Source organism: Hyperolius riggenbachi, chromosome 2 (genome assembly GCF_040937935.1).
Source record: "Hyperolius riggenbachi isolate aHypRig1 chromosome 2, aHypRig1.pri, whole genome shotgun sequence".
Classification (NCBI taxonomy): Eukaryota; Metazoa; Chordata; class Amphibia; order Anura; family Hyperoliidae; genus Hyperolius; species Hyperolius riggenbachi.
The window spans coordinates 372,073,339-372,094,170 of NC_090647.1; the positions used below are offsets into that span (position 1 = coordinate 372,073,339).

General features: G+C 44.4%; 1 protein-coding gene across 4 annotated transcripts in view; it reads right to left on the reverse strand.

Moving 5' to 3' along the window:
* MOV10 (Mov10 RNA helicase) overlaps positions 1-20,832 on the reverse strand; it is a 342,254-nt gene that overhangs the window by 281,286 nt on the left and 40,136 nt on the right. For all 4 annotated transcript variants that reach the window (XM_068269732.1, XM_068269729.1, XM_068269730.1 and 1 more), the window contains one exon: positions 2,167-2,369. In XM_068269732.1, the coding sequence (XP_068125833.1) occupies positions 2,167-2,297 (131 nt within the window). In that variant the 5' untranslated portion in view covers positions 2,298-2,369. The remainder of the gene's footprint in view (positions 1-2,166; positions 2,370-20,832) is intronic.

The window sequence follows — 20,832 nt, forward strand, 5'->3', positions numbered from 1 at the left end:
ACTGTTATAAGTAGTTTATAGCATTGAAAACACCTGAAAAACATTGTTTATACTAAGTGTCCAAATACAGAGTTGTCCAAAAGTAAATCATTTATCCACACATTCCAGTATGTATAACACATGACTTTACCTACAAATAAACCCAGTACCGGTTTGTAAATAGGGGACGGCCTGCATAAAGCATCAACCTCACAAGACAGGCAATGTCTAGAAAGTAGAAGACATTATGGCCCACTTGCGTGCCTTGTAGATTCTTCCTGATGCACTTGTGATTTCCATAAAATGAAATGTGTGGGAATTTGTCGGCAACCATGCGTTGCACATGGATGCAGCCTATGCACTTCTGATGTCCCTGCGGATCGCGTTGCATCGTGTTTCCAAAATCACATCTGAAACTATAATTGTGAGGAAGGGGCCTAAGAGGCAGACCAGAGTATGCAAACAATGTTACTGTAATTATTGGCTGTGTCATAGAGGTAAGCCACAACTTTCACTGAATGTAATAGAGTTCTTATCATTCTATACACCCTGGGGCATCAACTAATGGGCCTGAACTACGTAGCCCGGGAAGCAAACGGCATTATTACTGATACATTCGCAAGTTAAGCAGTGTGATAGTAAAACCTGCTTGTGGTGCTAGTGTAATGCATTTACCTAGGTAATTACCCAAGTAATAGCTTACTGAACAGGAAGAGCCAATATTCGAACCATGGTCTCCTGTGTCAGAGGCTGAGCCCTTAACCAGTACACTATCCAGCTACCTAAGTAATATTTCTGAGCGCTGCGCTACCTGCATATGGCTATTCTACCAGAGCTATGTGAATCCAGCCCAATGTCTTTTAGGGGGAGGGGGATCAGACATAAGAGTGGTTCCTTGATAAGTCCACCATAGATCTATAAGGGTATTCAGCATGGGTGCATACTAACAAGCACCCGGTCTTCACTAAAGCTACAGCCTTATATTTATGTCACTGAAGCGTAGGTGTAGACTTAGACAATAGGATATACTGTAGTTAAAACAGAAACTGGTGAATAAAACTGTCAAATATATTCTTCTAAAATGTACACACTATCGAAGTAATATCTATTTTGAAAACTTGAGTTTCAGAGCTCCTCATACTGTTTAATTGGGAATCTGCTTTACAGTCTACTTTATCTGTATTACTGCTCAAGTAAGGCCCGGTTCACATCTGCAAAATGAGCCAAAAGGATCCGGCGAGCGGATCTGGTCTCCGCTTCACCGGATCCGGATGGCTCAGTCCATGGCTCGGTTCACATATGAAAACGGATCTGATCAATGATTGATCAGATCCGATTTCACTCAGCATATACATACCTAATCTTCTGCAGCAGCCTGCGGTAGAGGGTTCCTCTTCTTTCGCTGTGACTACACAGCTCGTCATGTGACTAGTCACATGGCACGGAAGAAGACGGAAGCCTCTACCGCCGGCTGCTACGGAAGATTAGGTATGTTATAAACCCTCCCTAGCCCACCTGCTGCACCCTCCCCTCACCCTGTCGCTAGATTTGCGTCGGCCCATGCCCCTATCCCCCGTGGAACGGTCCGTTTCTTCACTAGTGTGAAGAAACATTCCGTTTCCCATTGCCCCCAATGCTGCTGCATTTTTGTCTGGATCCGTTCCAATAAGCAGAACGGTCCGGAAAATAAGGGCCTGCAGCAATGTTTAGGTTCGGGGACCGGAACATACGGAACGTATCCGTATCAAGGGACACATGTGAATGGATCCATAGGTTAAGATTGGATCCATTCACATATGTGCCGTTTGTACAGTATACGTCCCGGTTACGTTCCGGAAAAAACGGTAATGTGAACCGGGCCTAAATGTAAATTTTGAATAAATCATTACTCACCGGTGTCTATGACTACTTTATGGAAATTCTAAAATCATAATGCTACCAGTCTTTAGTTATGGAGATTCAGAATAGCTCTATGTTTAAAATATACTGTAGTGTGATCATAAAAAAATGTATACTTCAGGGCTATCTATTATTTCAGGGACAAAGCAAAAGAGAATCATGATCACCTCCACCTGCTCCTGTATGAGAATTCTAATTGAAAATTTGCTTAAATAAATGCTGCCATTTATCTACCACTATTACTACAACAACTAGTGCGACTTACAGCAAAATACTTTAAGGTCTTACCCCTTTTTGAATTCCTTATAGATCGCTTTCAGTTCCTCTCTATTGTTGACATTCATTCTGTTTGTTTCTTCCAGGTGTTTAAGAAATTTATTCCCAGAATTTATACTTGCTTTCTTTCCTTTTGGTGCCATGTTCTTTTTTGGACTTGTTACGTTCCAGTAAAATGGAGCAGCAGTTAATAATCTGTGTTAGACTGAGTGGTGCTGCAATAGAAACAAGCTAGCGTTATATACACAATGTAGGTGTGGTTTAACATGAAAAGAGAGCTGGAAAGTGGGAGAAATGAAACTAAAACCAAGAGGAGTGTGTACTGACAGCTCATTCATTTGAGCCTCACATAACATCATAGGTTTGCATGCAGTTATTAAAATGTATTAGGCTAGAACAACCTGAGGTTTAACAATTATTATAGAGTATATAACTGTGTCTCCTTTTATTTAATACAAATATTCACTTGCATAGCTTAAAGGACAACCGAGGCGGAATGAGACATGATGAGATAGAAATGTGTATGCACACAAATAACTAGGCTGTGTTCCTTTTTTCTTTTTCTCCCTGAAAGAGTTAAACATCAGGTATGCAAGTAGTTTCTGTCCGGGTCGGGACCAGGTCAGACTGGGTTAGATTATAGCATAACCCTCACTGATAAGTAATTACAGTCATAACATACTTTCCTGTCAGTAAATGGCTTCTGAGAACAGGAAAGAGATAAAAAGGGTCAATAATTCATCGTTTTTGCGCTATAGCACACTTCAATGAAGGTGAGCACAGACCATGAAACAGTAAAAACTTAAAAACTAGATCTAAATATAAAATAAAACCGTGGGATATCTAAAAAAAAGTAGTTTTTAGGTGAAGGAGGATAGATACGATTGTTTTTCTCATCAGTTTATTTTCACCTAGGATGTACTTTAAAGAGGGATATGGAGGCTGCCATATTTATTTCCTTTTAAGTAAAACCAGTTGCCTGGCTGTCCTGCTGATCCTCTGCCTCTAATAGTTTTAGCCACAGACCCTGAACAAGCATGCAGCCGATGTGTTTCTGCCATTATTGTCAGATCTGACAAGATTAGTGTCACAGGAGCCCTAGTGGCTGACCGCAATTGGCCTTCTAAGCGGTGCCAGCGCACAGATCGTGCGAACTCTGGTCGCAGTCAATGCGCAGGAACCGCTAAGAATTAGCCGCAGACAAACCAGAAGGGAGCCTGTGAGATACGGGTAATTACAACTCACACACGATTCAGGGTATACTGCCACCACCACGGGTAGGGGCCCGTGGACCCGACTGCCTGACTGATCCTGCGAATAAAAACGGTTAAACACACTGTATTCTGTCTAGCCAACAACAAACAAACAAACAGTAGCGTCTCTTCAGAGACCCGGGATCAGTTCTGTGTGTGCTGATAAGCAGGGTAGCGGACAGTGAATGACTTGGATAAAGTCGTTTATTCACAGCAATATAAATAATTAATATATACAGACAATTATTAAAATCAACAATTATTAAAACATTAATAGCCAGTATAAAAAATAAAAGAAGGGAGAAAAATACTTAGTTCCTGGAAAGATGTCCTTTTTGTGGGAAAAATCAGAGTTCTGGGTTTAACCTCCTGAGCGATAATCCCGAGCTGAGCTCAGGGTATATCGCGCAGGAGGATTTCTCAGGCCCTGGTGGGCCGATTTGCATAATTTTTTTTTGTTACACGCAGCTAGCACTTTGCTAGCTGCGTGTAACTTCCGATCGCCGCCGATCCGCCACCGCTCGCCGTGCCACGCAGCCCCCCCCCCTCCCCGACCCCTTGCGCAGCCTGGCCAATCAGGCCAGGCAGCGCTGAGGGGTGGATCGGGACTCCCTCTGACGTCACGACGTCCAAGACGTCGGTGACGTCATCCCGCCCTGTCGCCATGGCGACCGGGGAAGCCCAGCAGGAAATCCCGTTCTGAACGGGATTTCCTGCTTACTCTGATCGCCGAAGGCGATCGGAGTGGGTGGGGGGATGCCGCTGCGCTGCGGCTATCATGTAGCGAGCCCTGGGCTCGCTACATGATTTAAAAAACAAAACATTTTAAAAAATAGTGCTGCGCCACCTCCTGGGCGATATAATTGTATCGCCCAGAGGGTTAAATCAAAGTTCAGAGTTCAGACCAGGTGGATGCCAGCATATCCTCAAGCTGGCACCGATGAGTTCAAGATGTTTTCAGGGTGGAGGACACTGAGTTTGGGTCCTCTGCCACTCTTATGCCCCTGATTCCGTAGGAGGGAGTGAGGGCGGGGCCACACACCCCCTTAGAACATGAGATGAGTCCTCCCCTTGTCCTGGGGGACCAGAAATCATACCTTAACCATATATGGGCTCTATCTCACCGAACCGTACAGGTCAGGGCAGATTTACTAATATTTTCAGGTCTGCCTCGATGTACCCAGCAGCCTGATACCAAACATGAGGGGTGGGACCCCTGTGGTATCATCAGGGCACTTTCGAACTGCCTAACTGGCAGTCTTTACCTCAGAATGTTCTGAGATGTTCTCAGAACCAACGCCAGACAGGGCCCTACATGCTCTGTTAGTTTGGAGGGTCTGCCAGCCTGGCAACACAGAAAATATGATACATATAGCAGTTTATGGAATATGAGATACCTCTGGGATTTATAGCAGGTCATTCCCAGGCAAAGGATCTTTGAAGTTTGGGGCAGCCAGCTAGGTGTCAGCTCCCCTGCTGGGAGGGAGCCAGAGGGTCTGGCTTTTCCCCCAACTAGATTGCTTCTGTCATGGTGCTTGTCACCTGTACCTGATGGATGGGCCATCAGCACAGCTTGAAGCCAGGGACTCTCTGGGCCCAGGCTCATTAGCATATCAAAAGAGCCATCCTGCAGTTAGGCTGATGCTATCTCTCTGCTGGGAAAAGACTCAGCTGCTCCTACACACTCAACCCAGATGGTATCGATGTGAAGCGCAATCGATGCAGAGAATCGAGTGCGATCGCTTTTCTTCACGGGTGGTTACAGGACGCGCCTGCGGCCCCGCAACCGTCCGTGACAATTAGCTGTATGCTTATTTCTTGTGTTGTTCAGACTCTACTGCAGACAAATAGATCTGCAGGACTGTCAAGAAACTGGTATTGCTTAAAGGGAAGGTTCAGGGAGGGGATTCAAAAAATAAAAATACATTTCCACTTACCTGGGGCTTCCTCCAGCCCGTGGCAGGCAGTAGTTCTGCGCATGCGCAGTACAGCCCGGCGGTCCGATGACGTCAGCGCGCCGGCGTGGGACGCAGAAGTCCCAGGAAATGGAGCGCAGAAGAGCCCGACCTGGCAGCCGGCCTGGCCAGGTCGGGTCGGGCACCGGAGACCACCGGGAGCCTGCGGAGCGGCGGCGAGGGTACCTCCTGCCTGCCACGGGCTGGAGGAAGCCCCAGGTAAGTGGAAATTTATTTTTATTTTTTGAATCCCCTCCCTGAACCTTCCCTTTAAAGGGAAAAATATGGCAGCCTCCATGTACTTCTCACTTTAATTGTCCTTTAATATGAGTAATATATCTCAATTTTTCTTTCCATCAGTGGTGGTCAACTACCTAGATATAGAGGACCTTAACCCTTTCGCGTTCCGTCATTTTCACTTGAGAAATGTTCACCTCCCATTCATTAGCCTATATCTTTATCACTACTTATCACAATGAACTGATCTATATCTTGTTTTTTCCGCCACCAATTAGGCTTTCTTTGGGGGTACATTTTGCTAAGAGCCACTTTACTGTAAATGCATTTTAACAGGAAGAATAAGAAAAAAACGGAAAAAAATTGATTATTTCTCCATAGTTTTAAAATAATACATGCCTCCATAATTAAAACTCACGTATTGTATTTGCCCATATGTCCCAGTTATTACACCGTTAAAATTATGTCCCTATCACAGTGAATGGCGACAATATTTTATTTGGAAATAAAGGTGCATTTTTTCCGTTTTGCATCCATCACTATTTACAAGTTTAAAATAAAAAAATATAGAAATATTTCATCTTTACATTGATATTTAAAAAGTTTAGACCCTTAGGTAAATATTTACATGTTTTTTTTTTTTTTATTATTGAAATGTTTTTTTTTTTTATATTAAACATTTTATTTGGGTAGTTTTGGGAGGGTGGGAGGTAAACAATAGGTTTATAATGTAAATGTGTGTTGATTTTTATTTTTTTTTACTTTTAGTTGTAGTATTACTTTTTGGCCACAAAATGGCGGCCATGAGTTTGTTTACATGACGTCACTCTAAGCGTAACACACGCTTAGAGCGACGCATGGGGGAGGTAACAGCCAGAAAAGGCGCAGCTTCCGAGAGAAGCTGTCGCTTTTTCAGCGGGGGAGAGGAATCAGTGATCGGGCACCATAGCCCGATTCACTGATTGCCTGGCTAACGAACCGCGGGCTGGGAGCGCGCGTGCACGCGCGTGCACGTGCGGGAGCGCGCATGGTTCCTGGATGTAGTTTCTACATCCAGGAACCAAAATAGGTTAAAGCAAACCTGAACTGAAAAACAGGTCAAAATAAACATACACGTCATACTTACCTCCCACAGTCTTATCAATCTCTTTCTTCCTGTGTCTTGTTTGTCCATTGTGACTAATGAAATTTTCCATCCTCTATTTTAAAAATGGTGATGACCCCGTAACAGCTTCCTGGTCAGCACCCCACTAACCAGTAATATCGCTTGAGCCATGAGGAAACATGGACATTACCTTGCACATCAATTGCCCTTTCAGTTATAACTGACAGCAATTGATATTTTTTTTATTATTATTTATTTATAAAGCGCCAACAAATTACGCAGTGCTGGACATTAGTTAAGGTTACAGACAATATATAGGGGTGACATACAGCAATAAGACAATACAGGAATACATGCAAACCAGATGCTTTTGGATGGGAGCATGGAAATTAGGCCAGTTGAGTTCACTCAGATCCATAGATGGGTGTATGGTGATGGAGGTGCATGAACAGGTGTGTGAACACAAGGAGGAGGACCCTGCCGAAGGCTTACAATCTAGAGCATACATGTCAAACTCCGGCCCGCGGGCCAAATCTGGCCCTCGGAGCCATTAAATTTGGCCCTCAAGGGGTTTCACCACTTTATATTATGTTTGGCCCACGCTAGACCATCAGGGAAGCTATATTAAAGGTGAAGCCCTAGAAAACCAGGGAAGCAATTATGGGGGAGGTAGGGGAAAGCACTAAAACAATAGGGAACTGTTTAGGGGAAGGTGGGGGCCAGTAGACTCCAGGAAGCTGAATAGGGGAGGGAGGACCATTAGACACCAGGAAGCTGTATAGGGGAGGAAGGAGGACCACTAGACACCAGGGAACTGTATAGGAGCTGGAGTGGGGCAATTAGACACCAGGGAACGTTATAAGGTGGCCAGTAGACATTGAGGTTGGCCCACACCTTGGTAACAAATATTCAATTTCGCCCCACTTTGTATTTGAGTTTGACACTCCTGATCTAGAGGGAGAGGTAGGGACACGAAAGGTAGAGGATATATATATGATATAGTGAAAAAGGGCTCTGAGGCCTGGTTCACAGATAAATCTGCACATTCCTGGTCCAGTTCAGTACTGTCCTGTCAGTTATGCGTCAAAGTTTTATCAGTTTTACCCGACTAGATCGTAAATGTACACCTTTTATGTGGGAACACACCCATAGAAACACACACAAAACTGACAAGACGGAACCGAATTGAAAATGTACACATTTTATGTGTGAACACGCCAACAGAAACACATACAAAACTGACTGGACATGTACAGATTTATGTGTGAACAAATCCATAAAAACACATGGAAAACTGATGACAAAAAAGTGACAGGACAGGACTGGACACCTTTTTATGTGTGAACCAAGCCTTAAAGAGACACTGAAGCGGAAAAAAAATGATGATATTATGATATGTATGTGTAGTACAGCTAAGAAATAAAACATTAAGATCAGATACATCAGTGTAATTGTTTCCAGTACAGGAAGAGTTGAGAAAGTCCAGTTGTTATCGCTATACAAAAAAGCCATTAATCTCTACGACTAAGTTAGTCGTGGAGAGGGCTGTTATCTGACTTTTATTATCTCAACTGTAAGTGAACTGTTTTCTTTTCCTCTGCTAGAGGAGAGTTCATTACTTCACAGACTGCTCTGAAAGACTCATTTTGAAAGCTTAGTGTTGTGTAATCTGCACATATTAGAGAATGATGCAATGTTAGAAAAAACACTATATACCTGAAAATAAAAGTATGAGAATATTTTCTTTGCTGCTAATCTTCTAGTAATTATTCATAGTACACAACCAATTCATTATATCATATTTTTTTTTTCGCTTCAGTGTCTCTTTAACCACTTCGCCCTATCTGGACGGATATATCATTTTGATTATTTACTGCCTCTGGGTCCATACGCCAAGTTTTAAAAACATAACGATTATACAGTAGCTCAATCTAACCATTTTATTCCCTGAATCAAGCAACATATGAGTACAAATAGTAATACTGTAAAAGCGTGGGAACTAGTAATGTCGAAGAAACAACACCCTCAGCACCTCCCTTACCTTTTGGCACTCTTTATCGGGAGGCACAGACTGCACCCAATGAACATGTGACAAAGCATTCTCCCTCTAAAGAGAAGAGGGGATGGGAGGTTCCACAATCAATTTATGATTGACATTTAGGCAGATTTATGATTGACATTTAGGCAGAAGTCCCCAGTGATCAAAGTTGAAGTTGCAATGAAGCCAGGGAAGCGATGCCCTTATGCATCTGTGACAATACAGCAGGGACAATTGTTAAGCAGAAGTTTCTTTGTTTTATGGCAAATAGAGACATACAGAAAAATATGCTACTTGGATAGCAATAGAGAAGTTAGGAGGACAAATAACATGGACAGCTTAAATTCACTGCAGAACTCATTTAGTATAAATGTGATACTAATTATGTTTCATTTACTTCCTTTAGGCTGGTGCCAACCCTGGTATGATGAAGAGTCACCTGCTGTGGACCTTTGCTTACACTGACAATCCATGACAACAAATTGTTATACATACACCATCGTTAGGTGCAGCTGATGGACAAGACTGATTGCTCGATATTTACCCATAATCCAGCGACTTCTCAGAGTATTCCATATGTTGTGATTCCTGTATTGCATGAAGAATTGCTTAAAACAACTCAATCATGTTGTTACAGTCTGGTCATTAGCCCCATGGTGGACTGCATAAAAAAGGAATACAGGTACATTTTTTTCATGTTACAGTCTGGTCATTAGCCCCATGGTGGACAGCATAAAAAAGGAATACAGGTACATTTTTGCAGGCCACAAACATGTGTAGGACCTCAAAATATCCCTTATAATTTGGGGCAGACACAACAAGGATCTACCATTAATTGTTATTAAATTTGCTGGGCCATCAAAATAACACATGCAACCACTTCACAACTGAGGGGTTTTACCCCTTGACAACCAGAGCAATTTTAACCTTTCAGCGCTCCTTCCATTAATTTGTCTATAACTTTATCATTACTTATCACAATGAAATGAACTATATCTTGCTTGTTCTTTTCGCCACCAATTAGGCTTTCTTTAGGTGGGACATTATGCCAAGAATTATTTTATTCTAAATGTGTTTTAATGGGAAAATAGGAAAAAATGTGGGAAAAATGTATTATTTTTCAGTTTTCGGCCTTTATAGTTTTTAAATAATGCATGCTACTGTAATTAAAACCCATGAAATGTATGTGCCCTTTTGTCCCGGTTATAAAACCGTTTAAATTATGTCCCTATCACAATGTTTGGCGCCAATATTTTATTTGGAAATAAAGGTGCATTTTTTTCAGTTTTGCGTCCATCCCTAATTACAAGCCCATAGTTTATAAAGTAACAGTGTTATACCCTCTTGACATAAATATTTAAAAAGTTCAGTCCCTAAAGTAACTATTTATGTATTTTTTTTAATTGTAATTTTTTTTTTTTTTTTATTACAAAAAAGAAAAATTGGGGAGTGTAGGAGGTAATGAGATAATTTTTTGTGTAAAAGTAATGTATTTGTATATGAAAAATGCTTTAGGGTGTAGTTTTACTATTTGGCCACACGATGGCCACAGTGAGTTTTTGTTTATGCGACCTGCAAGCGTACAGGAAGTACGCTTGCAGGAAGAGTTAGGAGGCTGGGACACTGTTTTTTTCTCACAATGATCGCTGCTTCTCGTAGATGCAGCTGATCATTGCGGGGGGCAACGAACGGGAAAGGTTTTTCCCGTTCATTGATCTCCGGGCGAGCGGGCGGCGGCGTGCACAAGCGCGAGTGTGGACAGCAGCGGGAGCGGCGTCCGATACGGATTTCTCCGTCCCTTGGTGGTAACAGGGTGGAAAAAGGGACGGAGAAATCCGTACCGCTGGGGGTAAAGTAGTTAATGTCTAAACCGCTGGCAAATAAGTGAAGTGTCAAGTAGTCATACTGGAGGTGCGGTCATTATTATGTTGGTAAATTGCAGCCCAGGGAGGGAATCATGTTCTGTTTCAGTATGTCACAGTACATTTTGGCATTCATGGTTCTCTCAATGAACTGTTCCCTCTCCAGTGCCAGTAGCACTCATGCAGTCCCAAACTATTACACTCCCACCACCTTGCTTTACTGTAGACTAAACACACTTGTCTATGTACTCCTCACCTGGTTGCTGTCACCTTGACACCATCTGAACCAAATAAGTTAATCATGGTCTCATCAGACCACAGGATATGGTTCCAGTAATCCATGTCCTTAGCCTGCTTTTCTTCAGCAAACTGTTTGCGGGTTTTCTTGGGCCTCAACTTTAGAAGAGGCTTGCTTCTGGTGCACTGACAGGCTGATCCCAACCCCCCCCCCCCCCACACACACACACACACACACACACACACACCTTCAACCTCCACAGCAATGTTGAAAGCGCTCATACATTTATTTGCAATAGACGACCTCTCGATAGGATGCTGAACATGAGCACTCAACCATGGTGAGCTCTGTTCTCAGTAGAAATTGTCCTGTTAAAGCACTGTACGATTTTGGCCACTGCGCTGCAGCTCAGTTTTAGGGTGCAGGCAATATTTTTATAAACCAAACCATCTTTATGTACAACAATTATTATTTTAAGATTCCCAGAGAGTTCTCTGCCAAGAGGTGCAATGTTGAACTTCTAGTGACCAGTATGAGACGGTATGAGCGTGATAACACCAAATTTATCGTATTTGCTCCCAATCTTCTTTTTTTTACCTTCGTATTGTAACATTAAGGTGTAACGTGACCCGAGTGGGGAAGATGCCGACCCTTAACGGGTCGGTATCTTCTGCACAAGAACGAGTGCATTACGCTCCCGGTGACGCAGGTGAACGCCAATGCATGCCCAGAAGACACTGACCCATCAGGGATTGGCGATCTTCAGAGGCTGCCAGCAGAAGTATTTGGTGTGACCACCCCTTGCCTTCAAAAAAGCATTAGATCTCCTGGGTACATCTGCGTACAATTTTGGAAAATAAAATCAGCAGGTAGGCTGCTCTAAACATCTTGGAAAGCGAACAACAGATCTCTTATGGTTGGAGGCTGCCTCAAATACTTCTAACTCTTCATGTAAACCCAGATACATGTAATGAATTTGATATCTGGTTTCGGTACATCCAATACAATCACTTCCAGGAGAGCTTTGTTCTTCTTTATGCTGAAGATAGTTCTCAATAACATTGGCTGTGTTTCTGGTTATTGTCCTGTTGCAAAACATATTCTGTCAACTTGTCATCTTCCTTGTGGCATAGCATGATTGATAAGTATCAGCTTGTGTTTCTCAGCTGTACAGACATCATTATTTCTGATCAAATTCGTAAATCCATTCCCAAAAATGCAAGGAACCTCCATTGTGCTTCACTGTTGCCTGTGGACACTTATTATTGTACCACTCTCCAGTGACAAAATGTCTTCTGCTGCAGCCAAACACAGTATTTTACATTTAGACTCAACTGTTTAGAGCACTCGCTGCCTTTTGGACACTTTAGATGTTATGTATTTGTGCATAGTTAGGTTGCTTAGCGTTATTTCCAGCGCTTTTTGGCTTCAATATTCCCATGAAGAACTCTTCTGAACAGGTTTTTTGAAATGTAAATCGGTGTACCTGTATCCCACTGGTTCCTGCCACTTCTGACATAATAGCTATGCCTGAAATGTTCTATTTCAAAGATAAGCATGTGTTCTTCCTCTGCTGCACCATTATGTCTACAAAACTCACTGTTGCCCCTTTATTTGTGCATCTTTAAAAGAGCTTGAACAGCACATCCTAAACCCCCAGTCTGCTTTGTAACCTTTGCCTGGGAGAGACCTTGCTGATGTAGTACAACAAGCTTGTGTCTTGTTGCTGTGCTCAGTTATGCTATGGTGTATGACCTATGACCAGGGGTGTAGGGAGGGGGGGTCAGAGGGGTACATCTGCCCCCCCCCCCCTCCAGCATCTGGGAAAAACAAAAGTTTGCTTTCCTAAAACAGAAAGAATTTGCGATAATTCAGGTTGGAGTGAGCTTGAGATGTCTCCCAGAGCAACACTGCTGAATATATGCAATTTAACCATAGTACCCTTAGAAGCTAAACACACCTCCAGAACCGCTGGAATGCAATGATGTGTCAGCTTGTTAATTTGTACAGAGCCATAATAATCCAACATGCATACAGACTGTTTCGGATTGTTTGATCCTCATCAGTGCATGGCATGGATTAATTTGGCTCTATGGAGTAGGGCTTGTGAATCCGAGATGCACAGACTAACCAGCAAGCTCATGGTGACCCAGAACTCATTGGAGTGTGTAAGGGACTACAATGGTCCTAAAAGCCCCCTTACTAAGATGTTAAGAAAAACATCTGGGGGGGCGCTTTGCCAGTGTTGGGCGACTGGAGAACGGCAGCAGTTGATTCTCAGTATTCAGCTTGCTGCTGCGCTGTTCTCCAGTCTCTCCTGCCTGTGTGTATACAGAGGAGAGCGCCCCTCCTCTTCTCTCCTCTGTGACACTGAGCGAGGGGCGGGGCTGAGCCAAACAGACCGCAGTGTTCTCCCCAGGCTCTTTTCGCCGGGTGCTCCACCCGGCTAGTTTTGGTGACCACCCGGCTGACATCAGCTCACTTCCTCCTATGCTGTAAGCAGAGTTGCGCACAGAAGCACTGGCCCTGCATTCTCACCTCGCACCCCCCCGGCTACTTTTTCATGCCACCCGGCTACTATTTCATGCCACCCGGCTGAAAAAAAATTCTGGGGAGAACACTGGACCGGGTAATTCAAGCCGAGCAGGAAGAAAGGAGATGGCTGGCTTCTAGCTAATGAGTGGAGGAGATGCTGCTGTCAGAATGGAGGAGGTAGAGAACTAGCGTGTGAAAAGTCTGCTGGCATTTAGTTTACTTTAGCTGCCTGGTCCTGAGCTATTGTGGAGAGCGAGTGACCAGCGGGGGAGGCTATAATTGAATGATTGCAGAGCAATGTTAATGGAGTATGATTTCAATGATAATGGTCTGGAGTATGTTTTCTTACTTGTACTTAATATTGTGCAAAGGTCTGCTATATCCCTGTGTTATATTATATACAGTGCTGCAGATTACTTTCTGCCCATACAATTGTATATAGGTTTACACTGCAGCTGGCTGGCTTCTATCAGTTCTCCTATATTCATGCAGCCCTGTCTCTCTTATCAGGCAGCTCTTCTCCTCCCCCAGTCTTCTCCCTTTACATTCTCACACACACTCTAAAAACTATTCACCTGGGTTCATGTAAAGGTGACCATACATCAGGCGACTTTGCGGCAAATCGAGCATCTGATTAGATCATTACAACCTCATTGGATAAAAATTTGTGCCGCTAAGAGCATGCTTGATTGACAATGCAACCAATTTCGGGTTTCTGGAAACTGGTTACATGTAAACTTGCTTGATCGGGTACATGGCAATAACGGCGTACAATATCAGGACGAACGCGACGGAACGCGCTGACCTCCCTAATGTAAAATGTTCCCCCTGGTGCAGTATATTTTACTTGTCTGTCACTGGTTTTGGGCTCTGTCTACATACAGGTGCCCCATCTGGTTGCCAGACATTACGTGGGTGACGCCACACACGTGTCCAAGTATATGCCGGCAATCACATGGGGCGCATGTGTGTAGACAAAGCCAAAACCAGCGACGGACAAGTAAAATATACTGCTCCGGGCACTGGGAGGGCATTTTACATTAAGGGGACAGCGTGGAGGCAGTGAGATGGTGGATGCGGCGTCACAAGGCTGATTCCCGAGAGATTTATGCTGAAATCTATCAGGAATTTACCTGTGGTGTATGGGCAGGCAGCAGATTAGATCAGAGAGAGATCTGTCTCTTGGTCGATCTGCCCATACAATGTTCTGATGTATGGGCACCTTACAGGATACCTTATGTGACATGATGAGATAGACATGTGTATGTACAGTGCCTAGAACACAAATAACTATGCTGCGTTCCTTTTTTTTCTTTCTCTGCCTGAAAGAGTTAAATATCAGGTATGTATGTGCCTGACTCAGACAGCAAGTGACTACAGTGTGACCCTCACTGATAAGAAATTCCAACTATAAAACACTTTCCTAGCAGAAAATGTCTTCTGAGAGCAAGAAAGAGATAAAAAGGGGAAAATCTTAACAGTGAGGGTCACACTGTAGTCACTTCCTGTCTGAGTCAGGACTGAGTCAGCCACTTACATACCTGATATTTAATTCTTTCAGGCAGAGAAAGAAAAAAAAAGGAACGCAGCAAAGTTATTTGCATGCTAGGCACTGTACATACACATGTCTATGTCACATGTCACTTTGGGTATCCTCTGGGAGGGGGTTGAAAGTAAAAACAGACACTTACCTGGGGCTTCTACCGGCCCCCTGTAGCTGTAATGTCTCATGCCATCCTCCAACGATCATCTGTTCCCTGCTGCCGGCCCCGGTCTAACGTGGCATCTCATCACACTGCGGCTGCGCACGTGCTCGCTTCCGCTCGTGTCATCGGAAGCTTACTGCGCAGGCGCAGTACAAGAAAACTTCGTACTGCGCCTGTGCAATAAGCTCCCGATGACGCGGGCGAGAGCGCTCATTATTCGTCTTATTAGACAAATAATTAGTCTTATTAGACAAATAATTAGTCTTATTAGACTTATTCCCGGCAGGGAACGGGTGATCATAGGAGGAAGACGCGGGGCATGACAGCTACAGGGGGCCAGTAGAAGCCCCAGGTAAGTGTCAGATTTTATTTCCAAACTCCCCCCAGAGAACCCCTTTAAGTTGGTTCCTTTGTTATTGCATTCTGAGCACAGTGGTTCACACAGCTGTTTGGAGCACCAGCACTTTTTCTCTTTCTGCAGCAGCCCATTAATGTGTCACCCTAATTATTATAAATAATTTATATTATGCTGATGTCCTCCATAGTATGTTACAGAGTACATAGTCATGTCACTGACTGTCCTCCAGAGGAGCTCACAATCTAATCCCTACCATAGTCCTAGTCTAATGTCCTACCATATTATTATTATGTATTTATATAGCACTGACATCTTCTGCAGCACTGTACAGAATATATAGTCATGTCACTGACTGTCCTCAGAGGAGCTCACAATCTAATTCTACCATAGTCAGTCTAATGTCCTACCATATTATTATTATGTACTTGAGTGAACCTAACTTGCCTAATCTCCATGCTCCCATCTAGTGACTGACTAAGCATTACCTCATACTGTGCTGTGTGATCTGTTTTTCTTGTATTCCTGTATTGTCATATTGCTGTATGTCACCCTAAATATTGTCTGTAACCTAAATTAATGTTCAGCGCTGCGTTATATGCTGGCGCTTTATAAATACAATAAATAATAATAATATATAGCACTGACATCTTCTGCAGTACTTTACAGAGTCCATAGTCATGTCACTGACCTTCCATAGTCAATTGAATCACCCTAATCTTGTGATCATTAACCCTAACCTGATACTTATCTTTATATTTTTTCCCATAATCCTATTGTCTAATTCCTAGCCTTACCCTAAAAGGCCAAAAGGTCTTGTCAATACCCAATATCCTGATCTATTAGTATCTCTAACATCCCCCTCTCCTACTTCTGATAACCCCTGGTGCTGTTCCCCAAGTGTATAAATGTGCATGTACATGTGTGCATTTATACATTACCTGTCCTGTGTTGCGGTGCCCACCCGTCTTCCAAATCCACCACTCTTCTATTAGCCCCATACATGCCACTGGCGCATAGCATGCGGCACGTGTGTGAAGTCACACCCGAGCCACACCAGTGGCGTGTATAGTGCTAATGGAAGAGCTGCGGATTTGGAAGACGGATGGGCACAGCGATACAGGGCTGGTAATGTATAAATGCACACATGTACATGCACATTTATACACTATGGCAGATGCGGCGCACTTCAGCATGAAATTGATAGTGAATCAGCCTGTGGTGTATGGGCAGCCAACAGATCTCTCTCTAATCAGATTCAATTACAGAGATTTGTCTCTTGGTTGCATCTGCCCATCATCGCTAGATGTATGGCTACCTTAACTAACCTAAAGGCTGGTACACAGAACGCTATTTCCTGTCAGATCAATGGGTCAGAACAATAATTTTCCAATCTACACCTGATTGATTTTTGGATCACTACTTCATAAAATCTTGTTCTTCATCGGGAACAGGTCGGACATACCGGAAATTATTGATTTGACCTGTCGATCTGACGGGAAGTAGCATCATGTGTTCCAGACGTAATGTTTTTCCTTAATTGTATCCCTATCCCCATTATCCTTATCCTTAACCTATATTGTCCAAAATACCTACATTGCATTGCCCAGGCATCTCCAGGGGGGGCGCAAAAATGGTCTTTGTCCCCGGGTGCTGAAAACCCTAGCTACGCCTCTGCCTATGACATGACTCCACCACCTCATCTCAGTAGCAAAGTATGGCCGTGTCTCACCCAGTCTTAAGATTTGTACACACCTGTTTTTGTTTCAGACAAAAGTTACAGCCTACCCAGCAAGCTCATGATGAACCAGAAATGATTTGAGTGTGTAAGGGGCTACAGTCTGTATGCATGTTGGATTAGTGTGGCTCTGAAATATTAAAAAGCTGACACATCATTGCATTCCAGCGGATCTGGAGGTGTGTTTAGCCCACCGGAACAACAATGAGTAATTTGCATATTTCAGCAGTGATGCACTGGGATAAATTTCGGAGCTAACTCCAACCTGAATTATTGCAAATACTTTGTTTTAAGTAAGCAAATTTTTGTTTTTAATGAGACAAAAAGAGACAATCGAGAGCCCCAGATAGTGCAGTAAGTCTAGTTAGGCAATATTGGATAATTAGAAATAGTGAAATGATGGACGGGATACCACAAAGGTAACCACTGTATAGACATTGCACGTATTCACTAGCTTCTTCAGGCAATAAAAGGAGAAGATTATCTGAGCTCACAGCCCAAAAATGTGCTATTTCCATGAGTTCAAGACTTCATGCTGTCAATCCCAGTGTAACGATCGGTGGGCGCAGAGAGTATCTGATTACCGGTGATCTGCAGTATCACCGGAAATACAGATATATACCAGATTATAAGTGATCTGCAGTCTCACCGATAATCCGATATACAAACTAACCTCTGTTCACCTGAGTAGAGTGTAGTGTTTGGTGTAACAGTAACACTTAGAGGACAAGGCCTCAATGCAGCAAGGAGTACTGCACAGATTCCTTCCGCAGACCTGAGCTCTCCAAGACGGGAGGAGTCAGACTGACAGTAGGAAGGTATATCTGAAAGTGACCCTCAGGAGGAAGGATCGCTAACAGAGCGAGGAACCGCCTCTAACGGTAAGGTCGGTTCTCGAGGTCGGACAAGCCAGGTCGAACACACACGGACAGATAAAGTACAAGATCAGGAGGCAAAGGCGGAGTCAAAGTACAGGCAGGGTTCAGCAACGAGGTATCAGATATATCGTGGTACAAAATCAGGAGGCAGAAACAGAGTCAAGGAACGAGCCGGGGTTCGGCAACAGAGTATCAGAAATATCGAGGTACAAGATCAGAGTTCAGGAGGATAGTCAAAGCAGGCAAAAGTCATAACATATAATCACAATCAAACTAGTACTTTAGCTATCAACAGAATCTAGCTAAGTGTAGGATTACAGCTCCAGCTGGTCCCGGCACACTTAAGGATCTGACTACAGGTCTGAGTGCTCCCACATATGTGATCGCACGCCAGACAAAGAGCAAGTGAACAACCAGCAGTATATATACTCTAGGACCTTTCCAGGACCTCCCTAATTGCTGGTCCAATGAGAGCAGTGGAATTTGTCAGCTGACCCAGCTGGTCAGCCGACACCCTTCTAACTGCTATTTAAACTCTGCCTCTGTGCTCGCGCGCGTGTAAGTCTGAATCCTGGTGGACTATCAGTCCCAGCCACACCAGTACTGTCATGCAATGTATCTCGTGCGGGGGCCGCCTCTGATGCGGATTCCGCCGTTACCAATGCGGATTCCGCCGCACTGCCCATGCGGCATGCGGCGTTTTTTCCGCGTTGTGACGCCATGCTGGACGCGGAAACAGCCGCCTCACCTCGAGAGACGGCGGCTTTTCCGCGTTTCCTCACAGTACCCCCCTCCCGAGGAGTGGACTCCGGACAACTCCTACCAGGTTTCTCGGGATGTAAGGCGTGAAATTCCCTCCTTAATTCGTCCGCATGCATGCGACTCCCCGGTACCCATTGTCTCTCCTCAATGCCGTACCCTTTCCAATGTACGAGATATTGTACCGAGTTTTGTACAACGCGTGAATCTAAAATCTTTTCTACCTCGTACTCAGGTTGGTCATCCACCAACACAGGAGGAGGAGGAGTGGGACCCACATGGACTGCTGGCTTATGCAGGGATACGTGGAAGGACCTTACCCCACGCATGCTAGCGGGAAGATCAACAGCGTTAGTGACGTTGTTGATCCTTCTGGCTATCGGGAAAGGCCCGACAAACCTGGGACCCAACTTGTCTGAGGGCTGTTTCAGGGCCAAGTGACGTGTGGATACCCAAACCAAGTCTCCTGGTTGGAATCTCCACTCCAAAGACCGTTTCTTGTCAGCTTGACCCTTCTGACTCAGAAACGCCTTTTCCAAACTGTCTCTCACCGTCCGCCAAATGTCTTTAAAAGACCTTTGCCAAGCCTCCAGAGCTGGAAACGGAGTGGAGGCCACTGGTAACGGTGAAAATTTGGGCAATCTTCCAGACACAACCTGGAACGGAGAAAATCCAGTGGAAGAACTTTTCAAATTGTTTTGTGCAAATTCTGCAAAGGGCAGAAATTTGACCCAGTCATTCTGCGCCTCTGCAACGTAGCATCTCAAAAACTGCTCTAACGACTGGTTGACCCTCTCCGTCTGACCGTTGGTCTGTGGGTGGTAGCCCGATGAAAACGACAGCTTCATGCCCATTTGATGACAGAATGCCCTCCAGAATTTAGATACGAATTGGACTCCCCGATCGGACACTATGTTTTCCGGAATGCCGTGTAACCGGAACACGTGTTTGATAAACAAGTCGGCCAATTCCTGGGCCGAGGGGAGTCCTTTCAAGGGCACAAAATGGGCCATCTTGCTGAAGCGGTCGACTACCACCCAAATGACCGACATGCCCTCTGATCTGGGAAGCTCACCCACAAAATCCATGGACAAGTGGGTCCATGGTTCATTCGGGGTGGGTAAAGGCTGCAACCTCCCTACAGGTGCCAGCCGGGAGGGTTTGCTTTTAGCACATACCGCACAATCCTTAACAAATTCTTTGCAGTCGGCTGCCAGAGACGGCCACCAAGCGCACCTGGCCACAAGATCCTGCGTTCTAGATGCCCCAGGATGTCCCGCATTCTTGTGTGAATGGAATATCTGTAGCACCCGGAGACGGAATGGCAGAGGCACAAATAAAACCCCCTCAGGCTTCCCCTCAGGGACATCCTGCTGAAAAGGACTCAAGGTCTCTGTCCAGTCTTCCCAAGTCTCTGTTACGGCCAGCACCAAATTTTGTGGGACAATGGTCTCTGGGGCAGAAGGCTGTGCTGTCTCCAACTCAAAGCATCTGGACAGGGCATCTGCCTTAATGTTCTTGCTACCCGGGGTATACGTAATTATGAACCTGAACCTCGAAAAAAACAAAGACCATCGAGCCTGACAGGGACTTAATCTCTTAGCCCCCTCGATGTATTCTAGATTCTTGTGATCCGTGTATACAGTAATTGTATGTTCTGCTCCTTCCAGCCAGTGACGCCACTCCTCAAAGGCAAGTTTAATGGCTAAGAGCTCTCTGTTGCCTATATCGTAGTTTCTCTCTGCCGGAGAGAACCTACGAGAGAAATACGCACAAGGGTGTAGCCTTCCCTGCAAGCCTGACCGCTGAGACAGCACAGCCCCTACCCCAACCTCCGAGGCGTCTACCTCAACAATAAAAGGATAAGAGGTGTCTACATGTCTCAGGATGGGTGCGGAACAAAACAAATCTTTTAAAGTGGAGAAAGCACTTAATGCATCAGGAGACCAGTGGGTGGTATCTGCCCCTTTTTTCGTAAGACAGGTGAGGGGTGCGATAACCGTGGAATACCCCTTTATG